This window comes from Penicillium samsonianum (genome assembly GCF_028829775.1).
Source record: "Penicillium samsonianum strain IBT 33392 chromosome Unknown utg000001l_segment0_segment0, whole genome shotgun sequence".
In the NCBI taxonomy this organism is placed as follows: domain Eukaryota; kingdom Fungi; phylum Ascomycota; class Eurotiomycetes; order Eurotiales; family Aspergillaceae; genus Penicillium; species Penicillium samsonianum.
In genome coordinates, this window is record NW_026643259.1 from 2,220,775 (window position 1) to 2,239,958 (window position 19,184).

The 19,184-nt window shown below is 50.4% G+C and overlaps 7 protein-coding genes across 7 annotated transcripts; 3 read left to right on the forward strand and 4 right to left on the reverse strand.

The window, feature by feature from the left end:
* The first annotated feature begins 383 nt into the window (after positions 1-383).
* N7471_000864 (Carboxylesterase type B) lies at positions 384-2,864 on the forward strand. The gene is made up of 4 exons (XM_057273585.1): positions 384-536; positions 609-1,124; positions 1,150-1,626; positions 1,706-2,864. Exons 1-4 carry the CDS (start codon positions 423-425, stop codon positions 2,336-2,338), a joined length of 1,740 nt encoding a protein of 579 aa, XP_057141764.1. The 5' UTR covers positions 384-422; the 3' UTR covers positions 2,339-2,864.
* Positions 2,865-3,153: 289 nt separating this feature from the next.
* Positions 3,154-4,187, reverse strand: N7471_000865 (GPR1/FUN34/yaaH; the record flags this gene model as incomplete). The annotated part of the gene is made up of 5 exons (XM_057273586.1): positions 3,154-3,415; positions 3,482-3,527; positions 3,606-3,716; positions 3,793-3,988; positions 4,053-4,187. The coding sequence occupies 5 exons, from the start codon at positions 4,185-4,187 to the stop codon at positions 3,154-3,156; spliced, it is 750 nt and encodes a 249-aa protein (XP_057141765.1).
* Positions 4,188-4,672: 485 nt separating this feature from the next.
* On the reverse strand, positions 4,673-9,439 carry N7471_000866 (CDR ABC transporter). Its single transcript, XM_057273587.1, has 7 exons — positions 9,138-9,439; positions 8,791-9,088; positions 8,486-8,726; positions 7,355-8,420; positions 7,036-7,301; positions 5,013-6,960; positions 4,673-4,942 (listed from the first exon to the last, which is right to left on the reverse strand). The coding sequence occupies exons 1-7, from the start codon at positions 9,378-9,380 to the stop codon at positions 4,817-4,819; spliced, it is 4,188 nt and encodes a 1,395-aa protein (XP_057141766.1). The 5' UTR covers positions 9,381-9,439; the 3' UTR covers positions 4,673-4,816.
* A 347-nt stretch (positions 9,440-9,786) lies between these two features.
* N7471_000867 (SDR family NAD(P)-dependent oxidoreductase) lies at positions 9,787-10,785 on the forward strand. The gene is made up of 3 exons (XM_057273588.1): positions 9,787-9,877; positions 9,941-10,183; positions 10,237-10,785. Exons 1-3 carry the CDS (start codon positions 9,832-9,834, stop codon positions 10,725-10,727), a joined length of 780 nt encoding a protein of 259 aa, XP_057141767.1. The 5' UTR covers positions 9,787-9,831; the 3' UTR covers positions 10,728-10,785.
* A 1,184-nt stretch (positions 10,786-11,969) lies between these two features.
* N7471_000868 (FAD-dependent oxidoreductase) lies at positions 11,970-13,582 on the forward strand (the record flags this gene model as incomplete). The annotated part of the gene is made up of 4 exons (XM_057273589.1): positions 11,970-12,148; positions 12,202-13,158; positions 13,232-13,349; positions 13,403-13,582. 4 exons carry the CDS (start codon positions 11,970-11,972, stop codon positions 13,580-13,582), a joined length of 1,434 nt encoding a protein of 477 aa, XP_057141768.1.
* Positions 13,583-13,951: 369 nt separating this feature from the next.
* N7471_000869 (uncharacterized protein) lies at positions 13,952-14,811 on the reverse strand. The gene is made up of 2 exons (XM_057273590.1): positions 14,441-14,811; positions 13,952-14,386 (listed from the first exon to the last, which is right to left on the reverse strand). Exons 1-2 carry the CDS (start codon positions 14,508-14,510, stop codon positions 14,193-14,195), a joined length of 264 nt encoding a protein of 87 aa, XP_057141769.1. The 5' UTR covers positions 14,511-14,811; the 3' UTR covers positions 13,952-14,192.
* A 1,010-nt stretch (positions 14,812-15,821) lies between these two features.
* N7471_000870 (Zn(II)2Cys6 transcription factor) lies at positions 15,822-18,419 on the reverse strand (the record flags this gene model as incomplete). Its single annotated transcript, XM_057273591.1, has 2 exons — positions 18,058-18,419; positions 15,822-17,982 (listed from the first exon to the last, which is right to left on the reverse strand). The coding sequence occupies exons 1-2, from the start codon at positions 18,294-18,296 to the stop codon at positions 15,822-15,824; spliced, it is 2,400 nt and encodes a 799-aa protein (XP_057141770.1). The 5' UTR covers positions 18,297-18,419.
* Positions 18,420-19,184: the final 765 nt, after the last annotated feature.

Here is a 19,184-nt window from a genome sequence, read left to right on the forward strand (position 1 = left end):
GGAATCCGAGTGGGGCAACGGGAATTCCCGAGCTCAGCTAATCAATTTTGGCGGTGGGCGCACCTATAAAATGAAATAAAGTGGGTCTAGCTGGACCTGCATCCATGGATCCGCTCTAGAATTTCTAATCGTTTCCAAGATTGCCCCCAACCTTGGGTAGTGATTAGCTATAATACATTACAACCTTAGAAATCCAGAAGGGCTCTGGAGATTACTTCGTAAACGGAATTTAGAAACGGAATTTATATGGAACCCCTTTTAGCCTTTTCTCACTATTGGTATTTCTTTCTATGTAGAGGTTTTGCTTGCGACATTAACATCCACATAAGCTACATATATATAATCGTACCAGACTAAAAGACAGAGTAAATACTGAAATATAAGAAACTTTGGAGTTCATTGTACTCCGTAATTCATTTCCAATGCAAATTATCGACTGGGCCGGCCTGCTACTGGTCGCATGTGGGACTGCTGTAGCAGCCGAATTGCCGATTGTGGACCTGGGCTATCAGCGGCACCAAGCCATCGGCTTCAACGTGAGTCTCGTGCCCGCGAGAAAAATGAAAGGCTTAGAAATCCTCTGATGATCAATTCAATGATATACCTAGTCAACCGGTCGCTATTACCAATTCTCCAATATCCGCTATGCCGAACCCCCGTTGGGCCCCTTGCGGTTCGCGCTGCCAGTTCCCCCACGCAATCGTACCAACGAGGTTGTCAATGGAAAGGGACTTGGTAATATCTGTCCCCAGTCTCAGGCTTGTTGGTTCAATGTGCAAAGCCAATTTGTCAGTGCCGTGACCGAGAGGTCTACGTTTAATTTCACCGCCGCATATGACCAGGTCTATCAACAGGATGGCTGCACCAAGCCGCGGCCCGTCGCAGACCAGAATCCACTGGAGTCAGAAGATTGCCTGTTTCTTGATGTGTACGTCCCGGAAAAAGTGATATCCAAACAACGAGACCGAAAAGCAAAACCGAATCCTGGTGCGCCCGTGTTGGTCTACTTCCAGGATGGAGCCTATGTTTCCGGGTCAAAGTCAGACCAGAATCCCTCCGGCTTGATCGCAACTAGTAAGGAAGATGGGTCCTCCGGTATAATCTATGTTGGAGTCAATTATCGAGTACGTGGTCTCCCCCTCTTCTCAGTGCACATTCGTCTCCTGCTCTTTCAGCGGCTTATACGGGAATGGTGTCGACCAGCTGGGCGCATTTGGATGGCTGTCAGGTCAGAAGTTTCGGTCGGCAGGGGGAGTACCTAACGCCGGGCTGTATGATGAACGGCTGGCACTGGAATGGGTACAACGGCATATCGCGAAGTTCGGTGGTGATCCCTCGCGCGTCACCGTCATGGGCGTCTCGGCCGGTGGTGGCTCGATCACGATGCAACTGACGGCCTACGGACGCGCCATTCGCCCCCCGTTCGCCCAAATTATTGCGCAGAGCCCGGCCTGGGAACCGGGCACGAAGACACCTGCTATCGAGGATGACCTGTTGGATAGATTCCTGACATTGTTGAACGTCAGCAGCGTGGAAGAGGCCCGGCGTCTGCCGTCCCAGGCCTTGCTAGATGCCAACTATGAGTTGGTGGCATCCCGTCCGTATGGGTCTGGCGTGTTTGGACCAGTGAGTACCATCCGGAGCTATTTGCTTGTATTTTCGTTCTTCATTTATTTGGATACTGACCAGTTGGCGGTCCCTTCAGGCTATTGATGGTGACTTTGTGCCCGATAGTCCTAAGCGACTCCTGCTCGAGCGCAAAGTCGATCCCTCTGTGCGAATCCTCACCTCGTATACCGCTAATGAAGGCTTCATGTTGGCCCCGGCCAATGTAACCAGCGACGCCACCTTCAACAGATATGTGGATGTGCTGGTCCATAGTGCCAATGCCAGCGTACGCGCTCACGTCGCCCAGGTGCTCTACCCACCCATTTTTAATGGCAGCTGGCCCTATCGCAGTCAACACGAACGGGCGAATCTACTCTGGTCCGAGCTCTCCACCACCTGCAACACCCGATATTTACACAGAGCCGTCGCAACGCCAGGGTATGCAATTGAGTACGCTGTGGCGCCCGCGATGCATCTCTCGGACACCTCGTCTGTCTTCTACAATGGACAGGGCTCTGACTCGTCGCTCAATGCCACCATCGCGCAACTCATGCAGCGGCAGATCGTGCAGTTTGTCAAGACGGGGAATCCAAATTCCAAAGGAGATCCCCATGTCCCTCTCTACCACGAAAAAGCCCATGTGCTTTCTCTGGGAGATGATGGGGTTCGCGTAAAACTGGCCTTGACCAATACAGACCGGTGTGCGTACTGGGAACAGGTCGACTTTTGATGAACTAAGTAGGAGAACGGAACCGTTTTCTTGCTACAGTTATGCTGGAGCGCATTTCAGCTCGAATTAATGATGATTTGTATCCCTATCATAAACACATGTCTAGTAGAGACCAATCATCATTCAAATATGCCATTGACAAAACCTGGTTACTTTCGCCAGCGTACATAGTGTTGAGAATTGCAGGTGATCCTCACTAATTACACGGAGTTAAGGGTTGTTTCAACACTATCCCTAATTGGTTCTTCCGTATAGCAGAAGCAGATCTAGACCATCACTGGAATGCAAGCTCAGCGCTCCCGATGCAGTTTGATTTCCCTTATGCGGTTTCTTTTATAAATCGCGCCACATGGAAAGGTTGCATTCCAATCTAGCCTGTATCCAGTCCTTTTCACCGGCGAATCCGTCACTTGTATTACAAATGGGATTAGTTAAGTCATCTGTTTCTACATGTTTCCATAGAGAATAAGGGGTTATGTATAGGGATAGAAGGTAATCCATGAATATAGAATCATTTCCACAACCGAATAGATCAGATGTTTTAAAGCCCCAATTTTATACTACACCTTTGGTATAAACCTTGCAAGATCCCAATTTGAATAGATGGTGCACGGACTTTATATATTTAAACTTCAACATATCATCATCCTAGCAACATATTTCATAACGCGATAGCTTCCAGATCTCACAATCCTCCTCGTATTACACATCAACACTGACACCCTAAAGCTTGCTGATCTTCCCTACACACATCTGGCCTCTCGAGATCACACTACCCCCAAACCCTGATCACTTCCCCATAATGCTTTGATGCTTCAGTGCCTCTTCTGTCGCCGCAGTCGCGCATACAAGGGACTCGTGTCTCCCAGCGGAAACGAGAACAGGAGCGCATCCTGACACATTAGGTGGCCGACCGTGTACCAGGCAAACAAGCCCGAGACGAACCCGAATGCACCTGCGGCCTTCTTCAGGGCGACTCCAGCAGATGCATGATCGTCCGCAAGCGCGAAGTACGAGGCGGCCAACAGGGTGTATGTGATTTGGGAGGTTCCGAGCATGCCCGTGTACACCAGGTTCCTGTCTCTTGGTTAGCTGCGACTACGTTTTCAGACGGGGTATCTGTATAAATGTGTATCAACTGACATGGGCATTGCAGCGACGGTAAAGAATAGAACGAATATACCCCATACTATGTCGTCATATTAGCCGAAATCACAGCCAAACAAGAAGACAAGAAAAAGAAAGACGTTCCGTAGAAAGAACTCACCAAGCATGAAGTATCCAATCGCATTATTAAATGCGGCAGGATCATCTTTGAAGGCATCTGCCACCCCAAAGGCGGGTGCATTGATCGCCCCAAAAGCCAAGTTAAACAGACCTAAATAGGTACCCGATAGGTCAGATCCCGGTCATGATGCACGACAGGTCACAGGATGGAGAAACTGGATGCTTACCAAAGCCCCCAAAGACCGTATGGCCAAATGAATTCCCGCGCACCAGCTCCCACTGGGCCACCAAAACTAAGCCCAAGCCCGCTGTGAAAAAGCAGTTACCAATATAGGCATTGGTAATGGCTGCGCCTCGCCACTCCATAAGACTCATTGATAGAGTTGTGAAAGCAATCGCAAAAGCGCCCATGCCGAGAGCAGTCTGTTAGCAGTCACGGACAGTTAGACGATGTTTCAATCCCGTGTATGAAGACAGGGCACTTTACTGGGCTGCCGATCTGCGGGACGGGCTGGAAGTCTTGCTCTTTGCTGTTTCTAGGAAGAGAGGAAGAGGCATCGTAGCTCAACTGAGCTCCTTCCTCTGAGGAAGTCATAACTGTTCCCTCGGCTGAGAGTTTCATCTGGTGCCGCGTTGGATCGTCAAATAAAGGCAATAATTGAATCAGAAAGAATACCACAAAACGAGGAGACGAGGGCTTACGATCAGTTAAATACAATTCTCGGCACTTCAACTTGCCTGAAGAAACAGTGATCTAAATACGAACAAGTCTGTCCCGCCACCGATCTAGAGCTGCTAAGGTTTTGGCAGCCAAGGCTCCTTAGTATAAGATGCTGTTCTGACTTACTCCATGGAGAAGTCGGGGTTGACATTCCCAAACCAGATTGGCCAAGGAACTTAGCCCGTCACTACTATGATGCCTCACTTCCCCATGCCGTTACAATTCCATTTCCCCATTCAGTTCTGTGCGGAGAAAGGACTGTCTCTAGAAAGATCATTCACATGCCGGATCTGTAGTGGACATCATGTCATGTCCGTTGGCAGGAACTTAGAGTAGAGCTCTACAATCTAGAACACGACAATGTGAATAGAACCATACGCGAAGAATTTGAAGAGAAACAGTTATTCAAATTGGATTTCTGTGGCGATCTATGGTTTTTCTACTTTTTCTACTATCAAACAAGAAAACAACATCCCAAATTAAGTCCCTCCTATAGCCCGGTGCCGCAGCAGACTATAATGCATCCTGTATCATTGACGGCGCGTTTTGGTGAGATATGTCATCACCAGAACCATGGTGAAATTGAACGCGATAAAACAGATGAAAACGCCGATATTGCGATGCCGATGAGCAAAATCATAGCCATATTGTTGATACTATTGAATGATTAGTTTCCAAACTTGATCTGCTGCCTTGACTTCCTCTCTCTGGATTAGAACTACTTACGTATGACTGTCCATCGCGATACCGGCAGTATTGACACTCCGTCGTGCTGGTCGCATCGAGCAGATATCCAGTGGCGGTTTTCAGGAAATCCTGCGCGTACTGGCCACAGCTCGTTCCATTTACCGGGTAAAATATTGAAACCTCCGACTCGTCGCAGTGAATGGGTAAATCGTGCAACACATCCACAGTGACGCCCTCGCCCAGGTAGAAGAGGGGAGAGATATTGTAAAACCAGCGCCAACCCGAAGGTGTCACTGGCTTCGGCGAAAGCGTGCCGGCGAAGGTGTTGCAGAACATGAAGAAGAATCCGTTGGCAGCAAAGGCAGCCTCGATATTGGGCATCAGCGATGCGCACAGCTGAGCCAGACTGGTGGCAAAGACACCGAAGAGCTCGTACATAAGGAAACTGTATCCTGCGCGCGAGGGGGCGTAGAAATAGCCAACAGGGAAGTACCACAGCAGCCAATAGACCAGCGAGCTGAGAAATGTAAAAGGCAGTTCCACGATAAACGCGGATAAGACAAACGCCAGCCAGTGGTAGGTCAAGCTCTCCCGCTCGCGGTGGACGAAAATATCCCGTAGGGTGACGAAGCGCGGTTGCACCTGTAGCCCTAGTGGGGGGCCCACGATGAGTGACATAAATGCAGAGAATACCCTGTTGTACGCCCCTCGCTCCGTGTTGGGAGACTGCAGGTACGTGAGGGAGTTGAGGAGGGAGTTTCCTACACTCATCCAGAGCTTCGAAGTGACATAATCCGGTTCTCTCCAGTAATACAGCCACGTTCGCTGAACCACCACCCACAGCTGCACATGGAACGGTACCGAATACAACGACTGTTGTTCCAGTCGTGGTGCTTGCTCTGCAGCGGGGATCAGGCTTTGTTCGGCCTTCTCTCGCTCCTTGCCTTGCTGGCTCTCATTCCAGAGGCTAGCCCAATCCATATGGGCGTCGTTGCGAGACCCAGCCCCAATCACGTCCAGGAAATATTCTGCCGGGTTCTCCTCTGGGCCGCAGGGACGACTCCGTGGTTGGAAATACTGGATTGCCTCGTGGCAGCGTGTTCCCAGGGGACCGTCATAGACCAAGTTTCCTCCGCGGCTCAGCAGATACAATTTGTCAAACTGGTCGATGAGCTCGGCCGCCGGTTGATGGATCGTGCATAGAATAGCTTGACCCGAGTCCGCCAAACGACGAAGCAAGCGAGCGATCAACATGGCGGATTGGCCATCGAGACCCGAGGTCGGTTCATCCAGGAAGAGGATCTCTGGTTTGGATGCCATCTCCACGCCAATACTGACTTTCTTCCGTTGTTCGAGGTTGAGCCCGGCGCCGGGGACACCGACCAGGGCATCCGCAATATGTTCCATATTTAACCACTTGATCACCTCCTCGACATAGGCATTCTTTTCGGCCAGAGGGATAGACTCTGGGCGTCGAAGTCGCGCCGTCATTTGCAATGCCTCACGCACCGTCTGAGTAGGAAGATGAATGTCCTGCTGTTGCACATAACCCATTCGACTTCGGAAGAACGTGGGCAGCACTTGACTGTTGAGCGCCAGCGTTCCCGTGAGAGTCCCGATGGAACGACCGGCGAGTGCATTCAGCAGGGTTGTCTTCCCGGCACCGGAGACACCCATCAAAGCCTTGAGTTGTCCACTCTTTACCGAGCCACTCAGATTGTTTAGCAGACGTCTATCGCCCTCCTTGGCTTTGATGTCGAGACAAAGATTGGTCCATGCAAGATTGTGGCTTTTGTCGGGGTCCTGATGTTCTTGCGACCGACTTTCGTCATTGCTTTGGCCAAGCGATATCTCCAAACCTTCATTCCCATCGACTGGTCCTGTTTCGTTATCGATTTTATCACGGCGGTGTAGTCCCCGTGGGCTGCTCTTGTAGAAGACGGTGGCCAATTGGCCCGCGGGTGTTTTCAGCATTTCCATCCCGACCCTGTTCAAATTACAGTGTCAGTCTTACAGTCACAGACGTTCATCGTGAGCTGGGCTTGAGTGCTTGGTGACTTACCCAGAGCAAAGGGCGAAAAAGACGAATAGGGCCGCGTTAATTCCTACATTCCGCCAGAGGTGGGATGTTTGGAAACCGTACTGGGCGTGAATGTACGACGCTCCGGACAGGAGACGATCCCCAGGTTGCGACCCCACTACGGTACAGACCTGATGGGCTATGTCGGTATATCCTGGCCCCGATGGGGCGAGATCCGAGGCACTGCACTGGTAGCTCAGGTCTCTGAATTCATTCACCATCACCGACTCAAATGCATAATATAAGGGCTGTCACAAGTTAGCATGATTCGTCCAAGCCCCATGATACGGTTTCCACTAACATTCAGATATCGCAGCCACCCGAGCCATACTTGCATCTGTGGTGCGGGCACGTATAGCCCCGTGTAGAGGACGTACATATTAAAGAAAATACCCACAGGGAGCACGGCCCGATGCATGTTAGGTGAGAAGATAGCCACCGAGCGAAAGAACATCGACAGAGCGAGATGCTCCAGATAGATAATCAGGAACCAGGTGAAGAAATTCCCGGGCGTCCGCTGGAACCCGGTCAGGAAGTATAAGGGGATATTATAGCAGATCGCCGCCACCTTCCACACGACGTCTGTGGTGACCAACCCGAGCGCGTAGGCAATTGGGCGGGATATCTGGTATCGCTTCTGCTTCAGGATGAGCGGTCGCTGAGCGAATCCATTGCCGAATTCAGCCATGGACTGCAGGGCCGGGACCAAAACCGAGTAGAACAAGGCAGACGCGAAAATAAACAGGGAATTGGTCGTTCGTTGTTGGTTTCGGAACAGCGTGCCCAGTACTAGACTTTGGACGACGATGGTGGCAGCCTCCACTGCCCACAAGCTATAATCACTGGTGACGATTCGAAATTGGCGGCCGGCACAGTACCAAATTTGATGCCAGATAGGGAGAGCAAAGGCCGATGCTTTGACGAGGGGAGTGGGGTGGGCTTGTGATCGTTCTTTGGCCACCTGCACCGACAATCGCATTTCTTGGTAGATGGGACTCGCACTAAATGCACTCTCAAACTCCTCCGCCGTTCGTGGAACCTGGCTTTCCCTGTTCTCCTGGGCTCGTCGCACGTCTGGATCAGCGGACATCACATTGAGGAAGTCGGCAACCGTGGTGGTCGGTAAACACTCAAACCCGAGATCCTCGAAATATGCCTTCGCGTCCTGGACACGGCCGTAGAAGATCTGGCGACCGGAATTGATTACCAGTACTTTGTCAAAATAGGAGACAATTGCATCACTGGCTTGATAGACGCTCATTGCGGCCACACATCGACTTTGCGTCGTCCACTCGCGCATCATCTCCATGAATTCGACCGCGGTGGATGAGTCCAATCCGTGCGTTGGATTATCCAAGCAGATAAGGCTGTGAGGAGGTATGAGTCGATGAAATCGCCATTGGTACATAAATGAGCAGATTAGACCACTTACCGGGCACAGGTGGCCAGGGCTTCCGCCAAAGACACCCGCCGTCGCTCTCCGCCACTGACTCCTCGAATCTTCGCATCTCCCACCTTGGTATCCAGGACATTTTCAAGACCAACTAGTTTGGCCAACTGAGCAACCATCGTGTCAATTCTACGGGCCGAGACTTCGGGACCACATCGTGCTCTGGTCGCAAAGCGCAGGGTCTCCGCCACGGTCAACATGGGAAAGTGGTCGTCGGACTCGGCTAAGGGAGAACTTTCTGTCAGAATATCTCCAAAAGAATCAACCAGCAAAACATGAGAACTTACCGCAGAAGAGAATATCCTGGGGCCGCTGTTGCATCACATCTAGCAGTGGATGACCGCCCAAAGTGAGTTCACCCTGGATCTCCTTGTACTCATCCCACAGGCCTGACAGGGTCTTCAAGAAGGTTGTACACCCGCTCCCCGGCTTGCCCAAAACCAACAACATTTCTCCGGGGTCGATCGTGCCCGAGAATCCGCTGAGGATGGGTCGAGAATATTGTTTCCTTTGTCTGTTTTGCAGAGGACTCAACAGCCCAAAGACCGACTGGGCCGCCGAGGTGACGGTGGGTGCATCTTGCGACTACCAACTGTTAACTGAGATGCTTTCAATTGGAATCAGTCGTACTAACCCCGGTTCCGCTTCCCACGGCTGATATCTTGTCAAAGACCACCCCGGTGTCATCGGGAATGGCGCCCTGGCGTATTTCAAGGAAGCTGCGAACACTGTCTGCAATCGATTCCCCCGTTGGTGCAATCTGTGAAGACTTTGACGACGGGCCATCGGTTTCGGCCAACTCAGATTTCGGTGCATCGCCATCGGACTGGATGGGTGTCTTTGCCTCGTCTAATGACGAATGATAATTATCTACCATTATGAAGGTATGAGACGGTGCAAAACTATCACAACCCCTTCAACTATCAGAGAATCACATTGTTTAGAAAAGGTGGAAATGGACGTGTTCAAAAGGAAATCAAAATAATAGCCCATCTCGTCTACCTCCTTTCGTTGTCCAATCTAGATATATGGTGGGTTCCCAAAAGGAGTTTCGGAGTTTCGAGACAGTCCAAATCGGGTAAGTGTTCTGGGCCTACTTTCAACTCGCCTAAGGGAGAATGCTAAGGTGAATGGCCTAGTGTAGCTCTCAAAGGGTCTGAGAGCCAACGGTTATTTCCAACCTATAAAGTAAAAGCTACGAACTCCGAAGGGGGCCGGAACCTATTTCGCTGTTTTAACGTCTCTTTGTTTTATCTATTTTCTCCACGTTCAACATATTCCCATTCCCATTCACATTTCAATTCCAATTCCTAAATTTATTGTCAATCATGGTTCTCACAACTGGTCTCAAAGGCGCTCATGTGCTCATCACAGGTAAGAAAAATATGCAAAATAACAAAAATACATCAAGTTGCGTCCGACTAACACGGTGACTAGGAGGCACGCGGGGTATGGGAGAGGCAATGGTGCATAAATTCCTCCAAGAGGAAGCCAATGTATCCTACTGTGCCCGGACCGTCACCAATACCGAGTACGATGACTTCCATCAGACACTCGATGAGGGAAACACCGCCCGCGCCGTGGGCACGGCGTTCGATGTTGCTAGCAAAGACGCCCTCGTCCAGTGGGTCGAGAGCTCGGCCCAACGACTCGGACGAATTGACGTGATTATCGCCAATGGTGATTAATTTTCCTAGCATCCCCTCGTTCAAATGCATACTGACTGGCCGCAGCATCGCCAATGCATATGGAAGGCGAGACAGAGCACTGGGAGAGCAGTTTTGCGATCGATGTCATGGGATTCGTCGAGCTGGTCAAGGCGGCCACCCCCTACTTGGAAAAGTCTCCCCAGGCATCCATCATTGTGCAGAGCTCCTTCATGGGCCGGGAATTCTACCGGTCCCCTCCGGCGGCCTACGGGCCCTGTAAGGCAGCGCAGCTGCAACATGTCCAGGAATTGTCCCACTTTTTGGGACCGAAGGGAATCCGGGTCAATGCCATCTCCCCAGGACCGATCCTGTGCAAGGGAGGTCCCTGGGAGCTGTATTCAAAGATCAACCCGGAATGGGTGGAGGAACAACGACAGAAAATTCCTCTTAAGCGGCTAGGAGGGCCGACAGAGGTGGCGGCCGTAGCAGTGTTCCTGGCGAGTCCCCTGGCCAGCTTCGTGTCGGGCACGAATATGTTGGTCGATGGCGGAATTCATGTTGGCACCCAGTTTTAGATTCTAGAACCCAGAACTTAGAATGATACCAATGATATCGTTGTTTTGTAACCCCAAGAATCATCCCTTTCTATATGGCTGGTTGATAAAGGCACACTCCGAAAAGCAAAGAGGAACAGGGATCGAGATCTGTTGTTCAACTACCTACTGCCACGAAGCTGTTTATGCTTCATGAAACAAAGGGAGGTCTGAATAATTAAGGAGCAAACAAGCAAAGCCTTGCTACCTTGCTGTCTGGATGCCACTGCATCACATAGCCTCACATATCTAAACTGGTATTGCCCTCCAACGTTAAGCAGCAGAGATACTACATAGAAAGACCCACATAGCAGTTCAAAGAAAGAAATTGAAATTGGTCTAGACAATACTAGCTGTAGAGAACTCTGATCTTACTTCCAGAACTCTTCCAGAAACGTTGTTCCCAATCGCTCCTAGTGTCTGAGAGACGACCAGTAGAATACCATCGGAGTCATCTCGGAGCCTGAAAGGTATCATGCAAAAGCTTATCATGCAGTAAGGTATCATCATATCATGCAGGTAATACTACTGGGCGTTGTGGTCTTGACATTTGGACTTAATAGCCGATCTCACTCTAGTGGAGCCAAAAGAGGTAAGAGACATCATTGGAGACCAAGGAAAACTCTTCGTAAAGGATGACCTGGGGCTACATCGGCTGCTATCGGACACAGAATCCGCTCCCTCCCCATCTGGAACCCACCAGGCCCCCAACAGACATCCCCCTCCGATCTGGTGTCGGGGTAGGGCAACTCAATGCCATTTTCAAGGTTTTGGAGAATCGATGGTCACAAGAAGCTCGTGGTGAAACTATAAGAATATTCCCCTCGACCGGCTCGTAGTATAGCAAGCAATTAGATCAGCTGGATAGCCCGCTTCACAATGCGTCTTCATCAATCCCCATCTCTTATTCTGTTGTGCGTCTTTTCTATTCTCCAAGTGTCCACCAGCTTCTCCTCGAACTGCCGATGCATGCCCGATGATAGTTGTTGGCCTTCCTCAAACGACTGGGCACGCTTCAATACATCAATTGGCGGACGATTAGTGAACACACAACCACTGGGACAGCCCTGTCATGACCCCTTCTATACTGCCAGTGAGTGTAATTCTCTGAGACAGCATTGGACGAAGCCAGAGCTCCAGTAAGTATTACAATCTACACAACGATCCCCGTCGCCGGCTGCTCAATCAACCTCATTCAATAGCGATGCGTCCTCCTCCTCCATCATGGCGGCCCCCGTAGCCAATGAAACCTGCGATGCCTTTACCCCCCGATCAAAGCCCTGCACGCTTGGTGCGATGGTGCGCTATGCGGTCAATGCCAGCTCACCAGATGACTTTATTCAGACCATTCGATTCTCCCAGGAACGAAACATCCGTCTCGTCATTCGCAACACAGGCCATGAGTATGCATCATCCAGTATAGATAACATGTTCCCTCGCTGATACTTCATCCTAGTTATGCAGGGAAATCAACGGGTGCCGGCGCACTATCCATCTGGACCCATTTTATTAAAGACATTGACTTCCTGAACTACACCAGCACGCACTATACCGGGCCCGCCGCGCGGATAACAGCAGGTATTCAAGGCGCGGACATTAACCCGGCTGCCCATAAAAAAGGGCTTGTGGTAGTTGGCGGGGAATGTACCACTGTAGGCCCCGCCGGGGGGTTCACACAAGGAGGGGGTCACTCAGCCCTGAGCTCTCGGTTCGGTCTTGGAGCCGACCAGGTTTTGGAATGGGAGGTTGTGGATGGGATGGGACGGTTGCTTACCGCATCACCCACCCAGAACCCGGATCTGTACTGGGCGCTAAGCGGAGGTGGTGGAGGGACATATGGTGTCGTGTACGCCATGACCGTCAAGGCGTTTCCCGACTTTCCCGTCACTGGTGTCGTTCTCCAATTCAAGAATAAGAACCCTTCGTCGCACCATTTCTTTGAAGCAATAGGGCACTACCATCGTCACCTACCCACATACACCGCGGCTGGTGGAATGGCCATCGCACAGATCACAAACTCGTCGTTCCTGCTCACCCCGCTGACTTTGCCTGCTCATACAGCAGTGGAGGCCAAGAAGCTGCTGGCCCCCTTTCTGCAGGACCTGCACAAACTGGACATCTCCTATACCCTGAACATCACCGAGTCGCCGTCCTATTTCCAGCATTATATGAAACTGATCGAGCCCAACCCGACGCAACTGGTGCAGAACGCGCAGTATGGAGGTCGCCTTCTCCCGCTCGACCTCATCCAACACAACAACTCGCAGCTCACGGATGCGGTCCAGAAAATCACCGCGGATGGAGTTACGTTCGTGGGTATTGGTCTAAATGTCTCATCATCTGTAACCGGCAATATCTGGAACTCCGTTCTTCCTGCGTGGCGTACAGCAGCAATGACTGTCATCTTGACTACGTACGTTTTTCGTTTCCTACATGCTGTGCAAACACTTTGTTTCAATATGCTCGCTGACACACATATACTCCAGGGACTGGCCCAGTGCTGCCAACCTCACCGAGATGAAAGTTCTGGCAGACCGAATGACGACCAAATGGGTGCCAATCCTGACAGCTTTGAGTCCAGATTCGGGGTGTTATATGAATGAGGCAAGGCGAGGGACATTCATGATTCGCAGACTACTGGCTAACTATACAGACAGGCGGATCCCCAACAGCCAGACTGGAAACATACCTTTTACGGTCGCAACTACAATCCGCTGTACGCTATCAAGACGAAATATGATCCGTTCCAGACATTCTACGCCCCGACGGCTGTTGGCAGTGAGGACTGGCAAGTCGAGGCTGGTGGTCGTCTGTGCCAGGCCACCAGGATAAATTGACACGACGAGATGTTCTCCGAGCCCTGTGGGAAGTGGGACTAAAGTTTTGGAATTTCCTATAGGACTTATAGGGCCATGCGACAGGACCAACGGTTTTATAGTCCATGAGGCTTGTCGAGGCCCAGTTGCTAGAAAGGGCCGATTTATGAAAGTACATGATAACAGAAATCTTTACGTCTACCTAAATAGAAGGCCAGTACATATCAATGATATCAATATATAAATGGCCTGTCAAATATATTTCATAGGTAATGAAACGCAAAGGTCTAGAAGTGTAACCGTCCCCAACTTTGTGCCGTGTAAAACTGGTTACTGAATACAGATGACCAACTAACCCCCTGACGAGATTTCATGATACTATGATTAGATGTATTCAAATGCTTCCCCCAGCACACTCTACAATAATATATGAACTCACTACAGATACACCGGGTCATAGGCCATGTGCCTCATTGTAATCACTGGACCCTTAGCTTGGAGAGACCTTGTTATGTCAAAAGAAGATCATCACTCTGCTGACCAACGATATCCTGCCAATCCAGTTGACTGTTTCCCACTCCTCCCTGAGCTCGACGCTTCCATATCCACTCCAGAACCCCCAACGCTCGTTTTATATTCTGGAATTCGTCTCCCGACTGGCAATATCCTCTGAAGTTAAAGCTTTTGCGAGTGCGCGAAGGGAGGCGGCTCGTGCCTCTAGAGCGGTTATATGATAGGCGCTGTCATAGACGGAGAGGTGACCCGATGACCAAGCGACCAAGGCATCTGCTAGGGCGGGGGATTCAACCGCCATTGGGAGGAAGTCTTGATGGACTTTAGCATTGAAATGATTTATTGGTAATATGATATGGAACATACCAGAAAGGAAGGAATTGTACTGTTGGCTAACTGTTAAAAGCTCGGCCAGGACGTCGATGTAAAATTTCATTGCATAGCGTCGTTTGGAGGATTCGGCAAGGTGTTTTCAGCGCGAATGTAAGATAGACATCGACGAGCGGCTTCATTTGTTCTGTAGCCATCAGCCATTCGCTCATGTTGTTTTCGACATGATGGAGCAAGCCCAAGTGCCCGAAAGTGAAAAGCTCGTCTGCTTCGTGGACGTGAGAATCTTTCCTGGTCGGCGAATGCGACTGTCGCAATGTGGTTTCCGCCTGACGCCAGATTAAAGTAGTGAGCTCTTGGTCGTACGATAATTTGCTGGGCTTGTTCTTCACTATAACCAAGTAGTGGCATTCTCTTTTGGAAATCTCGCAGTTTCCACAGGAGGGCTGTTGTTCGTCACACTTGATGTGTCGTTTCTTGCATACGAGGCATCCGTTGCGAGATTTCCGATGGGGTTGACGGGTTTGACGGCGTCCTACTTAGTGCGTCAAGTCCAAATGAACCAGGCGTCACAAATAATGTGAGTCATAGCTTACCATCCGAACAACAGAAATACGAGTAAACGAAATTGAAAGCTGCGCGAGGGACCATCTATTTCTAGATTGGGTACTATACGCGGCAATTCTTGTCGGCCAATCGATTCCTCTTTTGGTCAATTACGCGGGAACTTTGTATGACCTCCGGAAGTGTCAATAATAACGACTGATCAAATCTCCACGGGCTCCATATATACGGATACGACCGCGCTATGATTGGCTAGAAATCGCGCATGTTTCTTTTCACCTTTAGCAACATCGAAGTATAATCCAATTTGAGCCGCTGTTCCCAATTCCTCGGGGGAATTGCCCAGGTTTTGTATCCACTGAAAAACTCGAGGTGACTGTTGTTTTGCAACCTTGGTAGATCATCGAAGTCCATTCGCACGTGTTGGGAGGATAATATATGGAGAAAAGAGGTAGGGGGGAAGAAACACATCTTTGGGAGGTAGACTGCCACAATCTTCACTGCTAGCCAAAGTCTATGGCCGTGGGATGTTGAGGCTAGAATGCATAATCTAGATGAGGAGCGAGAAGTGCGAAGACCACGAGAATTATCAGAGTACTTGTAGTTTAATCTTGTTCAATATAGATTTGATCCCGACATTTAAAACTCCAAAATCCGGTACATACACGTCCATATGTGCTATAAATCAGTTATCATCCAGTTTGTATATCTTCTATTTCTCTCCACCTAGCAGAACCCGCTGCCTGGTTAAGGACCGTGGATTAGGGTTAGAGATGGCGGTACTCTAAGTCGGACTAAATATAAAAATCGCCAAGACAAAACAATAAATAACAGTGAAAGAGAACACGGCGAATCACGAGTTCGTCGTCCAAGAATCCAGGATCATCGAACTCGCATGCAACCACTGGGCTTCAGTGCCTATGACCATGTCGGCAGACGTGGCCGAGGGCATCGACATAGACTCCGTCGTCCCCAAAGAAGGGGATAGTTCGGCTAATGACCCAATGGGCATCATGTCCATTAACTGCATACGCGCTTCAAAGTTAGGCATTGGCTGATGTTGTGATACCTCCAGGGTAGTAGGTGGCAGCGCCCGCTTGAGTGAGTTGGGCCGGACTTCGGGTTGCCCGGGCGAGACGAACGAGATCTGGTTCGACTGCGGCCTGGGATTCTGCGCCCTGGTGGACAAGGACTGGTTGGCACGCGGCGTTTGTCGCCGTGTCAGACCTTGTTGGACGTTGTTGATGAGTCGATCGGCCTGGCAACTCACTTCGCGGACGACCTGCGCCGCATTTTTGGCTGCCAAAAAGTGATCACTGACTAGGTCCAGCGTGCGAATCGCCGTCTGCAGTGACTTGCGGGCAGACGGTGTCGGGGGACAGACGGAATTGGCGAGCACGAATCCCAGGGTACACAGAATGGCATCCCACTGGTACTGGAAGATGGGCGACCAGCCGCGCAGGAGATCCGTCTCAGACAGCACTTGGTTTAGAATACTGGTGATCGCCATGGCGTGATTCAGACAGGAGATGTTGTAACCGTCGGTCCGCGGGGTCATGGAGGAGCTGACGGGAGGGAATCGGATAAAGGGACGCAGTGTCGAGATCACAAGATGGTGATAGTGGAGCTCCAGCAGGAGGCGTTGGCGCTGCAACCAGAGCGGGCTATACGGGCACAGATTCAGCATGTCCCGGTTGGTGGAGAAGGGCTCACCCGCCCCCTTGCGAGCATTACATAAGGACTGCGGCACATTTTGAACCCAGTTATGAATGGCTGTCATCTCCTGTCCGAGAAACTCGGCCAAGGTCTCGAGGAGGCGCGGGTCCTCATATAGATCCTTGACCTTATCCCCGTTCAGCAATTGGGAACATTTCCGATGTAATGCTGTTTGCACGCCCTGGACGAGATATATGAGCTTCGTGCACTGGACATGGAAGCTGAGCCAACTAATATCCTCATGATTCGTGAGGAGGACTGTGCCAGATAACCGGGCGTGCTCGCGACCATCTCCCGGTAGCCCGCAGCTGACATGGGACAGCTGAATGAGTGGCGGCCGACCCAGGGTCATTGAAAGCTGGATGTCGATCCGATAAAGCGTCCACCAAATCCGGCGCTGTAGCTCCTGCTGCTCCGAGGATGTCCCGTCCAGTGGGCGGATATGCAGCCGCAGAGCATGGGCGATTCGCAGCGTAGCCCCCAGGTTAATATGCGCCGTATTCAGCAGGGAGGTGTTGTACAAGTAGACAATCGAATAGATATGACTCTGCACGACCATGATAGTTGGATTTTCGAGCTCACTCTGCAAAAGCCTCTGGGCCCTCTGGTAGTAAGTTCGACTGGCTAGATTCGCGTTTTTGGCTTGCCATCCAGACTCCGGATCTCCCTGCTGGTTGTCTTCGCTGACGAAGAACGTGCTGCTGTACTGCATACAGACTGCCAACAGCACATCGACCAAGGCGGACGGCTTCCGGGTAGACATTCCATCTGTGGAATTGGACCATAATGAGTCATAATATTGCTGAAAATCGCGTTCGTCGAGGATAGGATAGACACAATGAAAAGACTGCCAGAGCAGATTGAGAAAGTGTTCCTCTTGTGACCGGGTCAGATCCTCGGCCTCCTCATTTTCGTCCGTAGACTGATCCGCCTGGCTGGCCGGGCTTGCATCATATCGAGACGGTTGATGGGAGGGGGCAATATAATGAAAGCGTGCCATGCATGCCTCCAACTTCGCATCTTCTATTGGCTGGTTGAGTGCTTGGGAGAGATAGCGACTGATTCGAGAGACAAAATATGAAGATGACAAGGGCCCGTAGTGAATCTGCCCCGTCTGCTGGAGGCCTTGCCATCCTTCCGTAGTATTGGTGAGGTCCGCAAAGTCGAACGAGGTGTGGGCAGCATCCGACAGTGGTGGCGTCGCGAAACCCGTCTGTGCTTGGATTTCCGCTCCATCTTTGAGTTTCGCGATCTGATCCTGAAGGTCCTTGACTTTATTTCGTAACCTTTGCATCTCTCTGTCGATATAGATCAGCAGGCCATTCACGCTCATCCCGATGTGATTCTGAGGGGGCTGGATATTGGTTTCCTACCGGTTTGCAGCCGGGAGCGAGGTGGCCTCCTGTGGCTTTGTGTTGCTGCAAGAACCTCCGCGATTCAAGCAGTTCTGACATGGCTGCTTGTCATCACATCGTACACGATTTAGCCGACACCAGTCACAGGCCCGGGCGACCTGGTTGCGCTTGGGTCGTGGAGCTGTGATAGGAGTGGCTGATCTCTCACGGGAGGCGTCGATTGTGGTATCGAAGTTGGCGGAGAAAGTGGAGTACATGACGGAGCGGTGAAGAGAACAAGACAATTCAGATATTCATTCAGACCAGTTTCAGTCGACTCCAAATGGCGGTCGGAACCTTAAAAGGAATTTCCCTCTGGACTACTCGAGACTAGATGGGAGGGGCGGAGGTGGGGGGGGGGGGGTAGGAGGCAGATCGCGCAAAGGGAAAATCAGATGCGCGGTGTTGGGGTTGGATGCCTGAGGTTGCGGATCTTGGCCGAGGACAAAAGTACATGCAAAAGCAGGGATCACCGGGCATCCCTGCACGGCATGAGACTTGCATGAAAAAAACGAACAAGAAGGGAAAAACAAACGAGAAAAAAAGCCGAATGCTACCTAGGAACACACCCAAAATCCCACTAGTGTGTCATCTCGTCAGCTATTCTCAGATATTATCGTGGACATTACCAAAATTGGCCTAATTCGCCACTTCTCTTTGTTGGAGTCATAAGCGATGATCGTCCACGCGGGATTGTGCTATTGGTCCAAGTCAGACAGATAAGATAATAAACCTTAGACCTTATACCTACTTCGTGCATGTATTCGTAGATAACTTGGCGTGAACAGGGGGTCCCATCTTGCTATAGATCAGTGACCTTACAGATATATAGTTTTGCCCAGATTGCCCAAGTATTACTGCAAAAGCTTAGCCCTAGATTGGCAATGTATCTATGTGTGATCGACATTTATATGGTAGGAAATACAATAGTAATATAGACGATATATAATCCTAGGCAGTATAGATCAAGGGAGATAAAATCAGGACTATTAATGCATACTCCATGGGTGATGCTGAAGAAATATACTAACTAAGCGGAATAGGCACATGCGATGCCGAATAAAAATAATAATTAAATATCAAATTAAATCAAATTAAATCCTAGC

What these genes read in the sequence shown, in the direction of transcription:
- N7471_000864 (XM_057273585.1), top strand. Translation starts at nt 423, where the DNA reads ATGCAAATTATCGACTGGGCCGGCCTGCTACTGGTCGCATGTGGGACT. An exon ending in ACCAAGCCATCGGCTTCAAC is followed by an intron (nt 537 to 608) that starts GTGAGTCTCGTG and finishes TGATATACCTAG; the next exon opens with TCAACCGGTCGCTATTACCA. An exon ending in GGTCTGGCGTGTTTGGACCA is followed by an intron (nt 1,627 to 1,705) that starts GTGAGTACCATC and finishes CGGTCCCTTCAG; the next exon opens with GCTATTGATGGTGACTTTGT.
- N7471_000866 (XM_057273587.1), bottom strand. Translation starts at nt 9,380, where the DNA reads ATGGTAGATAATTATCATTCGTCATTAGACGAGGCAAAGACACCCATC. An exon ending in GCCCTGGCCACCTGTGCCCG is followed by an intron (nt 8,421 to 8,485) that starts GTAAGTGGTCTA and finishes ACCTCCTCACAG; the next exon opens with CCTTATCTGCTTGGATAATC. An exon ending in TTTTTCGCCCTTTGCTCTGG is followed by an intron (nt 6,961 to 7,035) that starts GTAAGTCACCAA and finishes TAATTTGAACAG; the next exon opens with GGTCGGGATGGAAATGCTGA.
- N7471_000867 (XM_057273588.1), top strand. Translation starts at nt 9,832, where the DNA reads ATGGTTCTCACAACTGGTCTCAAAGGCGCTCATGTGCTCATCACAG. An exon ending in CGCTCATGTGCTCATCACAG is followed by an intron (nt 9,878 to 9,940) that starts GTAAGAAAAATA and finishes CACGGTGACTAG; the next exon opens with GAGGCACGCGGGGTATGGGA. An exon ending in TGACGTGATTATCGCCAATG is followed by an intron (nt 10,184 to 10,236) that starts GTGATTAATTTT and finishes GACTGGCCGCAG; the next exon opens with CATCGCCAATGCATATGGAA.
- N7471_000869 (XM_057273590.1), bottom strand. Translation starts at nt 14,510, where the DNA reads ATGAAATTTTACATCGACGTCCTGGCCGAGCTTTTAACAGTTAGCCAA. An exon ending in GTACAATTCCTTCCTTTCTG is followed by an intron (nt 14,387 to 14,440) that starts GTATGTTCCATA and finishes AAGTCCATCAAG; the next exon opens with ACTTCCTCCCAATGGCGGTT.